Source organism: Notechis scutatus, chromosome Z, assembly GCF_049901735.1.
Source record: "Notechis scutatus isolate UNSWTSFEM ecotype Mainland chromosome Z, rNotScu1.2, whole genome shotgun sequence".
Taxonomy (NCBI): Eukaryota; Metazoa; Chordata; class Lepidosauria; order Squamata; family Elapidae; genus Notechis; species Notechis scutatus.
The window spans coordinates 90,363,071-90,375,832 of NC_142025.1; the positions used below are offsets into that span (position 1 = coordinate 90,363,071).

The 12,762-nt window shown below is 41.6% G+C and overlaps 1 protein-coding gene across 6 annotated transcripts in view; it reads right to left on the reverse strand.

Annotated features, from left to right (window-relative positions):
* ATXN7L3 (ataxin 7 like 3) overlaps positions 1-11,559 on the reverse strand; it is a 31,731-nt gene extending 20,172 nt beyond the window's left edge. The window contains exons 1-4 of one of the 6 annotated variants that reach the window (XM_087947757.1): positions 11,245-11,559; positions 9,718-9,799; positions 2,436-2,510; positions 1,990-2,122 (exon numbers count right to left, since the gene is read on the reverse strand). In XM_087947757.1, the coding sequence (XP_087803883.1) occupies positions 1,990-2,122; positions 2,436-2,486 (184 nt within the window). In that variant the 5' untranslated portion in view covers positions 2,487-2,510; positions 9,718-9,799; positions 11,245-11,559. Of the gene's footprint in view, positions 1-1,989; positions 2,123-2,435; positions 2,560-3,247; positions 3,381-9,323; positions 9,647-9,717; positions 9,800-11,244 lie in introns of those variants that run through there. The other 5 variants (XM_087947756.1, XM_087947755.1, XM_087947759.1 and 2 more) reach the window with 5 other exon arrangements.
* Positions 11,560-12,762: the final 1,203 nt, after the last annotated feature.

Consider the following 12,762-nt stretch of genomic DNA (forward strand, 5'->3'; position numbering starts at 1 on the left):
AAATGTTACAGGAATCCAAAAACAATGGGGGCTTTAGGCTACCAGACTGGGAACTGTATTACCAGGCATCTGTACTTACATGGGTAAAATAATGGATAAACTTGAAATACAGAAGATTATTATTCAGGCATGATATTCCCCTCTGAAAAAAAAATCGGGGCAGGCCAAAAGAGACCCCCCACCGCGCGCCAAGAAATCGCTGCCCAGCTCCCTTTCCTGCCGCTCAGCGGCCTCCGCTCACCCGCCCGCCCACCCGCCCGGGCTCCGCTCGCACCGCCCACCGCTCGCACCGCCCGCCCACCCGGCTCCGCTCACACCGCCCGCCGCTCGCACCGCCCGCCCGCCCGGGCTCCGCTCGCACCGCCCGCCGCTCGCACCGCCCACCCACCCAGGCTCCGCTCGCGGCGATTCCCAAAAAAATCAGAATTCCGATTTTAATCGGAAGAATATCATGTCTGATTATTATTGGAGGGGCATGATTTTCAATTAGGATGGTATGCTTTCTTATGGTATGGAAGGAGCACAATACATAGATATTTTCAAATACGTTATGTGAGGAATGCCTTACTTTTGGTATGGGGAAAAAAAATTAAACAACAAAATTATATGAAAATACCAGTCTGGCTTTCTACAACAAAAGCACTGAGTCTTATTAATCTGGAAAAAAGTGTGTTCTATTAAAACATTTTGAATGAGAATGGTGAACTTAAAACTAGATAGCAATTACAAAACCAAGAGGTGGACTTAGCTTGGTGGCCGCATTTGCAAATACAATCGAAATACAAGAAAGAAAATTAAACAACAAAATTATATGAAAATACCAGTCTGGCTTTCTACAACAAAAGCACTAAGTCTTATTAATCTGGAAAAAAGTGTGTTCTATTAAAACATTTTGAATGAGAATGGTGAACTTAAAACTAGATAGCAATTACAAAACCAAGAGGTGGACTTAGCTTGGTGGCCGCATTTGCAAATACAATCGAAATACAAGAAAGATGTGAAAACATGGGGCTTTAACAAAGAAGCAATGCCACTTGATAAGATATTATTAGGGACAGATGAAAAACTGATTAAAATATATACATAATTACTTACTAAATTATAAAAGAAAGAATGATTGTATGGGCAAAAAACTTCGGCTGTACTATAGAATTAGATAAATGGCAAAAACTTTGGGATAGAAACTAATGGCTACTGCATATAAGGAAAATCTTTATAAAATATTTTATAGGTGGCATTTACCACCAGCAAGACTAGCAAAAATGTTTAGCAATATGTCTGCCAAGAGTTGGAAGTGTAATCCTCCCAGGTACTTACTATTATTATCATATGACCTGTATAAAAGCAAGAAAACACTGCACGAAAATACATACATGGTTGGAAAAGATGATTAAACAACGTTAGGTCTGAAACCAGAAATATTTCTGTTCGGCACAATGCCAGAGGGCTATGATAAAGGGACTATATACCTAATTTTGTGTGTGTTGACAGCAGCGAGGAATGTATTTGCACAATATTGGAAAAATGAGAAAATTATATGAGGATGTAAGTCGGAAAATATTGGACTGTGCAGAGATGGACAGATTGATATTAAAAATAAAGGACACAGGAGATACAGAATATTCCTTAAGATGGGATAGATTTTATGAACGGTTAGAGATAAGAGGTAGAAATGTAGAGTTCAAAAAAAGAAGATTATTGTTATACATGAACTAAACATAAAGATGGTTTACAACTATAAGTATGCCAATATAACCAACAGGATTACAAATAAGCCAACATAAAGATAAATTTAGTTAAAATTATTCTGTTGCACCATTGATATTGTTATTAGTGTATACAGTATGTTACTATTTCTTTTTTTTTTCTTGTTTTCCCTCTGTAAATGATATGCACTGACAACACACTGTATTCAAAATGTTTATGAATTAAAAAAAATATTCCTGGTAAGCAAACATAAGAAGGGCATTGGTTGAAATATACACTTACCAAAGTCCTTCATACTATCAGGATCTGTATCATCCAGAAAGAAGTATCCACATTTGACAGCACGGTGTACCTCAAAGCACAAGCCCAGGCAAGCATCCTCAATCAAGTCAGTATAAATATCATGAGCCAAAGCCTGCAAGGCAACAAGACCAAAAATGTCTTAACTGCAAGAACAAGGAACATCGGGAGATCGGGATATTATTATATATTTCCCAATATAAAGAGATTATATTCGTTTTCAGAAAATGGTGACATTAAAAAAAAACTCCTTAATAGCTATATACAAATGTCAAAGATAGATGACTCATAGCACACACATCTAAGCTAAGCCCTGACTACAGCGGGCTCTTCACTCTGTCCAACGGAACTGCAAGATTTTTTCTGTTAATCTATTCATTTCACCATAGTCTTTTTGGCTCTGCTCTATCAAAAGCTTTGCAACTTACCTCTAACTTGCTGTTATCCAGGCCCGACAAAGTCATTTCCTCCATTTTCATTTGCAACAGCTATCAGAAAAGATGCTGAAAATGCAACATAGTAGAGGCAAAGATGAGATGGGAAGGGGTGCCCCTAAATGAAGACAGGCAAAAAGATTCAATTATCACTTCAAGAAAATCTTACTTTCATAATGTAAAACAAGGCAATGAGTAAGAAGTTATCTACGACAGAAATATTAATAGTTTTAATTGATAACACATATAAATTATCAATAATTTTGAAAAGTGCAATATGGAGTTGGGATAGGGAGCCATTTTTGAAAAACCATTCTTGAAAGAAGTAAAAGTTTATAAAACCTATTTTATAAATAGCCCAGCAGTTTTTGCAAGATTTCTCAATTTTTAATATAGGTTCTACTACTTTACTGAGGGCTCAATGCTCAGACTCTGAGTTCATGTAATCCACCATGTATTGTAGATGGTAACTTAACAAGTTCCACGTTGCTGAGTACATGCTGAGGGCATACTGACCATGACCTCTGATTAACTGACAGATTCCTAGGAAATTAATCAATCTGCCAGATTGTCACCCTCTCTCACTTGTTGACAGCAGTGCAATATAGATATTCACTTCTTGCTCCGGCATTGCTTTGTATAGAAAGATGAATCTTATTAGAGATTTATAATATAAATATAACAACCTTCTGTTTATCCTCCAATTTTAAAATTTCATGGCATTTTCTGGAAACAGACTGATATATGCCAACCTATGGCCTTAAATTCTTTTATCCAATGGTCTATTCCAGGGGTGTCAAACTTACATCGTCACGGTGGCATCACATGACATATTTCCTCCCCTTCACTAAACTGGGCATGGGTGTGGCCAGCATGTGATGCATCCAGCTCGTGGGCCAGGAGTTTGACAGCCCTGGTCTATTCCAACTAATAGCTTGGCTTTTGAGAGATACAAACTGTTAAAAATATCACGTCCATATTCTACTATTCAATCTTCAGTCAAAATACAATGCAGGATTTAACTTGTCATTAGCTTGGATAAATTACATACTCCATTCTTTCTTAACAGTGAGCTATATTAACTATATTCTGCCCACCAACCCACATAATACATGTATTTTTAAAAAAAAAAATTATTGGTTTTTAAGACGAACATAGACAAACAAAACATAAAAACATCAAGCCATCTTCCATATGTGTGTGTGTGTGTGTGTGTGTGTATACACATACACATACACACACATACATACAGTGTGCCGGTTGGTTTACAAATTGTTTTGTGCTTCCATTTCGTAGTCTTCAATTACAATTACATTGTATATATTCTCATATTTTCAATCAAGTATTAAATACATTAATATCATTGTTAATCAATCCTTTGACTATACTTTTATTCATTCATGTTTTACAAAATAATCATATTTTACTTAAATTGTTTTATGACAGTTCATATTATCATCTCAAATCTATCCTACAATCATTTTGTAGATATAAGAAAAGAATACATCTTTATATATTTATTATTTTCTAAGAATCTACATATTTCATTACCATGTTTTATTGTCTAACCATTGATAGAATAGATCCCAAATTTTATAAAATTGTTTATCATCTTGTTCTCGATTTTTAATCCTTCTGGAATTGACAGACACCTAGAAATTTTCCCAGAATCTGACTATAGTTTTAAATATCTTGCAAGGAAAAAACTCTAAAGATAGCAAAAAAGAAAGAAAAAAGAAAAAACTACAAAAAAACCCATAAATGTTCAAATGCTGAGAATGCAACAACCCAAACTGATCTATTTTTAAATGAATGGAACTGGATAAGGATAGATATTCTCGATTCTTAAGGAGCAAGAGAAAGGGAGAAGTGAGAGTATATTTTAGAGGCCTAAGAGTCTGTTTTATTTTTTGGAAAAATCAATGTAGACACATTTCAGAAGAGTGGTGCCTACTGAAAATTCAGACACCAGATAAATTTATGAGTAATATTCAGTGCTTCAGACAGGATTTCAGGCTCTATAACATGCAAAACCAAAATAAAACATACAAATAACAAGAAGAAATACTAAGAATATGACACACACATATAACCAAATCCAATTTTCTTGGAAGCGGAATCTATTTTAAGGAGAGTACTTTTATAGCACTGGTTAATGAAAACACTGCTATCTTAATCCTGGATGATCTGCATACCAGCTCATTACAATTTAATGTGTTATGCAGTGGTCAAATCTGGGGCAGGGGGTAATAGATTGACCTATTCCTTTGTGCAAAAATAGTTTGCCTAAATGAGAACAAAGCAGACCAACCATTTAGAACGGACAGTTTCTATAAGATTCAATATTCCATCTCCAGCTTCAACAATTGCTATCTCCACAATAGAAAGAAGGGGGGAGGGGGAACATGCCAAAAGGAGAAAAAAAATCTGTAACATATCAAAAAGGAGAGGGCACAAAGTAAACTAACAAAACAAACTGATCCCATCCATTAAAACTGCATTCAATGAGAGTATGGACAGACTGCACAGATGTAAGGTATGTGTTCCAAACAGCCTCAAGAAATAACTGTCAGATTGAGATAAGACTACTTATCAAATGCAGTGAACATTAAGGAAGAAAAAAACAGAAATCTGAAAATAATCTGTTTAAGGGCTTTTCCAAATCAATACCTTCATCCACCACCTTACTCCTCTCAAGCTCCCCAGCATACTTCCACAGAAATCAAGGCCCACAAACAGCTAGCTTTGTCTTTTTTCTTTTTAAAGAAACCAGATTAGATAAAACTAGATTGTAACATGGCTATTTCCAGGATTCAAAAGTTTCTGCAGACTCTCCCCCGCTCTTCTTTTTCTGAGATTGTTCACAAAACAATCAAAAGCTGCATCCTTCTGTAAATAGGAGAAAAATCCTGCAAGCTTGGGTTGCACAGTACAAGCTTTGCTAATATGGAGCCCCAGAGCAGAAAAAGAAGCCATCTACATTTCAATAGTTTTGAAGGGGAAGGATGAGGAGAAAGAGAGGCAGAAGCATATATATTAATTAATGAATCTACTTTTCAAAAGAGAGAATATGACCATGAAAAAATTTAGGATGAGATTGTAAATCAACAAGCTCAGATGTGGAGCTCACAAATCAGCTATGCATTGTATTAATAAAAGAATCGGGGCAGATGTGGTATGTGTATCCATATACATGAGAGAAATGGGATAAAAAAAAATCTAACATTAACATACATCAATGACAGAACCATTGGATCACTGGTACTGATCAGTGCTACTCAAAACCTCTTTTTTTCTTCTAAGAACTGCATGATCCAAAAATGCATCTTTAAAAAAATCTTATTCATATTCTCAGACAGAGGTTTTACATATATATAACTCATGGCTTTTTAAACACTGCAATGCCCTGTTTTATAGAACATTTAAAATGTGATGCCAACTAATAATGTAATCAATGTTTTACTATCCTTGGAACCTTTTAAAAAGGGATGTTTGGTGTTTAAAAATCCTCCATTTGGTGGGGGAGGGTAGTTGGCATTGAGAAATGCAAAAATTAATCCATATACATATGAAATCACTGTACAATCTAGATGGGGATGCAGAAACTACCTCTTCTCTAATATAAGGGATTTTTATCTGCAGCTGATAAGACTAAAAGATGCAAATAAACCAGTCTCTGTCTCGTTCTAACACACACCCTGTATTTTAATGGATTTGCTCAAGAGAAATCTTAATCTTTAATAGAGCTACCTTACAAAGAATGGGTGAGCTTGCAAAGCTTGGTAGTAATTTCAAGGCCTCTTTGGCACCCTACTGTTGGGGAAAGCACTCCTTTAACACCAGATGTAGCCTTCATTAGCTTAACAAAGACAAAACAAAAACCAAACATTGTAGGATACCACAGATCTAATGCTTCCCTGGAGCCAACCATCTGGAACAGGGGTGGGCAAACTTTTTGGCTCTGGGGCCGCATTGACTTTTAAAATTCGACAGACGGGCCGGGTCAGCACAAGATTTTTTGGGAATCGCCCCCCCTTCCCCCCTCCTCTTCTCCTCCTTCCCCTCCCCTCGGAGGCCCCCTGAGTCAGGAGTTGCTACCGCCGGCGCGGCTCCGCGCGGCTCCAGTCCCGCGTTGCCTCGGGAAGGGAAAGGCAAAAAGGAAGAGCCGCGGTGGTGCTTTGCAACGGGAGCAGCGGCACCGGAGGCTCAGACTCAGCGGCTCCTGGTTTTGCCTTTTCCTTCCCAAGGCAATGCGCGGACTGGAGCCGCGCGAGCTGCGCCGGCGGTAGCAACTCCTGACAGCCCCAGCCGGACACCTGAGCGGAGCCCGGGCGAAACTGCCTCTTGCTGCTGCCGGAGCACCGCCGGTCGCCTCCTCCAAGCAGCCTGCCCGCCCACCGGGCTTCCCTCTGCCGCGCGGCTCGGGGCCAGGCGCAAGCGCTCCTCGGCGGGAAGACGCTCCAGCCTGCAAAGTTTGCCTTTGCAAAGCCCTGGAAAACGAAGCAACTTCCCAGCAACTGCCCGCGCCTGGCGGAGGGGAAGCCCGGAGCCTCCTCCAAGCAGCCTGCCCGCCCGCCCGCCGGCTTCCTTCCGCCACGCTGGCTTGGGCCAGGCGCGAGCACCCGCGAGTTAAAACGAAGCCAAAAGTTGCTGGGAAGTTGCTCGGGTGCTGGGAGCAGGCTTTTAAAGTGCTACCCGAGCAAACTTTAAGCAGCCCGCCCCGCCCGCCGGGCGGAACCCTTCGGGAAGACGTTCCAGCCTGCAAAGTTTGCCTTTGCAAAGCCCTGGAAAACGGAGCAACTTCCCACTTTGTTTTAACTCGCGGGCGCCGTGCCTGGCGGAGGGGAAGCCTGGAGCCTCCTCCAAGCAGCCTGCCCGCCTGCCCGCCGGGCTTCCCTTCCGCCACACGGCTCGGGGCCAGGCGCGAGCGCCCGCGAGTTAAAACGGCCGAAAGTTGCTGGGAAGTTGCTCGTGTTCTGGGAGCAGGCTTTTAAAGTGCCGCCCGAGCAGGACCGCCGAGCCGGGAAACGGGGCACCAAGGCAGGGCAAAGCTCCACCAGCAGCGGCCTAGCTTTAGGTGGCTCCAAGCAGCCCGCCCCGCCCGCCGGGTGGAACCCTTCCCGCTCCTTGGTGGGAAGACGCTCCAGCCTGCAAGCTTTGCCTTTGCAAAGTTTAAGCCTGGAAGCCCCGGAAAAAAAGGGGGATCGGCGGGGACTCACCTTCGGAGAGGTCGCACTCGAAGGTGATTTCAACTCCCAGTCGAGGCCTTTGCAAATTTCTTTTCTTTCCTACCCCTAGATCGCTCCGCACTGTTTTGCAGCTTTGGGGGCCACGCGGCACAGGGCAATTACGCCACGCCCAGCGATTTTTTTTCAGGGGCGGGCCGGATTGGACAGACCAATGGCAGCGATTTTTTTTCAGGGGCGGGCCGCATTGGACAGACCAACGGGCCGGATGTGGCCCGCGGGCCGTAGTTTGCCCACCCCTGATCTGGAATCACCCACCCTTCATCCTGGACACTGTATCCATGCCTAAACTCAGCTGCCAAATAGGAAGTTGTCCATTTGGAACATTAGAAGACCACTTCTCTCATCACCAAGACTACACAATGGTGGCCAGTTTTACCATCTATTTGGGTTCTTATTTTAATTGGCTATTTATTGTACAGCATCTCTCAAAGCCTAGCTTTCTCTTCCAACTGCCCCCTATCCTGGACCTTGGTATATATTTAATCTCTTTTCTCTGATTCATACAGCTCTTCCTTAAAATATGGTTAACCTCTATCAGCTCTCTCCTTGGTTCCTGTGCCACCAAATCTTGCAATAGTTAAAATATCCCCTCTAAATTTGACATGTTTTTTTTTTTAAACTGTATTGGTGGCTCTCTTCAGTTGGTTTCAATTTTTTCCCCAAGCCCCAGAATCAATTCAGGTCAACAGAAGCTAACATGCCCACTAGGTACTTAAATACCATATAGGATTAATTGGTGCCTGCCCTTCTCCTGGTCATGTTTTTCTTCTCCAGAGCAAAAACTGAATTAATGCTCAAATGTATAGCCTCTATACTGGTTACACAGGATGCTGCACAAGTGCCCTGCCTGGAAAAAAACTGAGCCTCCCCAGATGGCTTTATTCTCAATCCAAGGTGGGATACAAGCCACAGTTACTCACCAGAGGAAAATGCATTCATACTTTGCTCTGAGGAAATTTTATCTTTTCAACTATTACACCCCACATTCTAGAAAGAAATAGCATTGGAAATAAGTGTTGGAGCTAAGTCCTATTTTGAATTACAAGAGAATGGACTTGAAAAACGAAGATGAAGTAAATAGTGTAAGTGGAACATTTTCAGCGCTCTGGTAGAAGTCTAAAAATAAAACCAGATAATAATGCTGAATTGCGTAAGAGAAACTCAATAAAAAAAATTGAAGATTTTAAATTTTCTGGACTATAATTCCTTGACTAAATTGACTGCTGGAATCAAGTTGGAACTGTAGGAAGTTAGCACCCACTCCTCTCCTAGAAAATTAAAATAGCTTAGGAAATATTAAAAAGGCAGAATATTTCCTCTAAAAAGAGTAGAAACTCAGAAGCAGAAACTTACCCCAGAAGCAGAATCTCACCTCCACCTTTGTTAATGGGTGGGCCGTTAAGGTCTGGGCCAGAATACTTTACATAACAACTCCAGGTAAAGCTATATCAATTGCCAAAAGCCCTTTTAAGGGCATAATCACCCAGCAAGGTTAGACCAAGCCTGGAACTCAGGACAGCCCCTGGGAGTCTGACAACCAATTAGAATACAAGCTCCAATTCAAATCCCAACAGAGGGTATAAAACCCAGGCACTCTCAGCACCTCAGTCCTTTTTTCTTGATCTCTTCTCACCTTGAAGTGTGTGATCACCCTTCTCTGGAGCTCCAGGCCATGTGGTCCTGTCCACCATTAAACCTTCCAAGCAGCCTCCATCTTTCCAGTGTCTTTTTCCTCACTTGGAACTGAACTCAGAAGGATATTTCTTTCAACAGAACAATGCATTCATAGCTATCACTCCAAGCCTCATCTGAGCTCCAAGCAACTCCTCCTTTAATCCAATTCAGCTTTCTCCATTATATCCACCAGTTTCTAGACTTTTCTGAACATCTACCTTTAGTTCTTCCTAATTTTATTCATCTTCTTCAGCTAAATCTTCTATATTCTACCAGTTTTGCCTTTAATTAAGCAAAGAAGAGATAAAAAAGAATACATATACATTAATTTGAAAAAAGATAAGTTAAAGTACTTGATCAGAAATGGAGATTCCAGGTCCTAGTTTCTTCCTTAGGCATGGAAACCAGCTGGATAATTTGAACTAGCCATTTCAGCTGCAATTTAGGAAGTATAAAAAGATTATTCCTTTTTCCCCTTCTTCCCAGTGACTTTCACAAAACAATCAAATACATCTGCTTATTTTGGCTATCATACTTTTTTTCCTTACCGAATGGGTTAGGGTTATTAATTGAAATCTCTATGAATTTAGATATCTACATTATAACCACAACAATGATATTGCATCAATTACATCCATAGTGAGCAAAAAAAAATATTGAAGATGAGATTTTAATTCTGCTGGGGAGCAAAAAGGGAAGAATCTATGTAGGAGTGGGATTTGATATTTGTAAATAACATTTTTACATGTTTCCAAAAAGGACAACCATATTTGATTTTTGTTGTTTGTATGAGGTCCATGACTGTAAGCAAATCACAAATAACATATTTTTCATCCCAATTACTCAAACTAACACAGCTAAAATACAGTTGTAGTGCACCTGGGGAGTGCCCTTTGGGAAAGGTGGCTTTCATCCTTGTTCTTATCTTCATTTTTTTATTCCCACTTATCCTGAGTGCTGCCTTTGCACACATCCTTCAAAAAACATTTCACTTTGTAAAAGCAGTTGCCAGTCAGATTCTGCCCTCATCCAGACCTACTTGGTTACACTTCCTTGCTAGCTCAGCAACTGCCTTATCAGATGAAGGATTGCTCAAATTAGCATCTGGTTTACCCCACCAGTTGAGTATTTGCTTTAGAAACTTTCAGCTGTATATTCCCAACATACCACATTCTGAGATAAGCAGTCTAATAAGTTCAGTAAAGATTGGTATGTTTGCTACATTTATGTCCTATTCCTCCTTCAGGAAAACTAGGGCAGGACACATTTTTTATTTCTCTCATTTTATCCCAACCACAACCTAGAGAAGTAGACTAAACTATGTGTGTGAGCCAGGCCCAAGGTTATCTACTAAGCTTCATAACTAGAAATTTTTCTCCTGCACTTGCATCTAACTGACATCTGTGCTAATTCTTGTTAAACCTGTGTCCCAATAATTTACTCAATCCTATACAAAAAATAAAGTTGCTCTATTATATTTGGTCAAAGGTCCCTTTAGCCCAGCTTTCATTGTCCAGCAGTGAATAGTCCAATGTCCCTGAAACATCGCAAGCAAGGGTAAATTCAATAGCTCTCCCTATTTCTTTCCTGTTTTCAGAAATGCAGTGCTCCTGATCATAGAGGCTTTATTGAAAAATGCTGCTTAGTAGCTGCTCCTCCAAAAATGTAATTATCTTTTAATCAGGTCTCTGATCAAACAATTATTTTCTTCCCCAATCCCTTTGCTTCTTTAATCCCCAGCAGTAATTCTCACTTGCATCCCACATCTGCTTATCCACCCCGTTTCTTACCTCACTCTACCCCTGCCCATCTCCCATAGCAGCCCCTGTCCCTATTTTACCTTTCCCAAATTATTGTTCTCCCTCACCTCATTTACTTACCTCCACACACGGGGAAGGAAAAGGAAGAGAAGTCTCACAACCGATCACCTCCCCCTTGATGGCCCGTGGCTGCTCCCCGGGCGGCCTGCCGGGCCCCAGGCGAAGCAGCCATACCCTCTCCTCACCGGGCCCCAGCTCAGCGCAAGGCCCCTGGCAGGAGGGAAAGACGGACCGATGGAAAGTCCGGCCTAGCGCATCCACCTCCTTTTCTTTTACAGCGGTTCCAACACTGGCGGTAGCAATAGGGAAGTGAAAGGGAGGGGGGGCACCTTTTGCAATAAACACTCAACCGAACTTGCTGGTAACGGGGCGGGCACACACACAAAAAAGAAATTGGTAGAAGGGCGCCCAATGGAGTAATTCTTGGAGAATAGGGGAGGAAGCGACCAATCGACGTGGTTTCTGTCTCCTCTTCTCCTCCCAGTCTCGTCATTCAAGTTTGTTCGCGATGAGTCGCTGCTTGCTGGTACATTGTTATATTTAATGTAGAAGGTCAGAATTTTCCGGGGCTGTGGGGAAGGGAAGGCTGGAGATGAGGAAAGGGACAAAAAAACCCTTCCCCCCCCCCGCACGCACATACACTTAAAACTCAAAACTGGTGGATATACCTACTCGCACTCTCGTCCTTGAGTTGATGAACTCACTCTTAGCCCTCGCTCCTGAGCCCCCAGACCCTAACTTTGGAAAACAAATGCAAAACATGCTACCGAGCCAGGGCGAAGGAGTTGCCTACAGTCTTTCCAGTTCTTTCCCAGATATTCAAGTCTGGGATCCATGTAATTAAAAGAGGTGAAAAATAATGTCTCCCGACTGAGTAATTCCAGCAGCCTCCTTCCGATTCGACGCTACCCAGAATTCTCAGACTTGTGGGATTTTTCCACACTTCTAGAAAGCGTGAAAAAAACACACCAAACTAGGACTTCCAGATTTGAACTCTCACTTCTTTTCCCACCGCGAAAAATTAAGCACGGTTTGTCCTCTCAAAATCTGCTTGCCCAGCTCAGCCTACATCCCAAGATCCAGCGATGCAATTGTAGTAAAAATTCAGGTTTAAAAAATGCAAGTCCCGAGTTAAAATTGAGGGAGGGGGGATACACATGATATATGTGATTTTAAAAGATAACAGATCGCTTCTTGAAGAATTTTCGGTTAAAAGGAATAAAAGCTTGAGATTCTAGCTTTTAATGTAAGCTAAAACAGTTCAGTACGTCAAACAGTGTAAGTCAGGGGTCCCCAACCACCGGTCCGGGGACCGGTACCGGTCCGCGGAACAAGTCCTACCGGGCCGCTGGTTGCTGGGCGCCGCCATCTTTTTTTGATGAAAAAGTGCTTCCGGTGAGCTTTTCCGGGTAGAAAGCTCACCGGAAGCACTTTTCATCAAAAAGATGGCGGCGCCACGCGCTTCCGTGAGCTTTTCCGGAAATGGCTTTCTACCGGAAAAGCTCACCGAGCGCTGGCGCATCTTTTGATGAAAAAGTGCTTCCGGTGAGGTCACCGGAAGCACTTTTCATCAAAAGA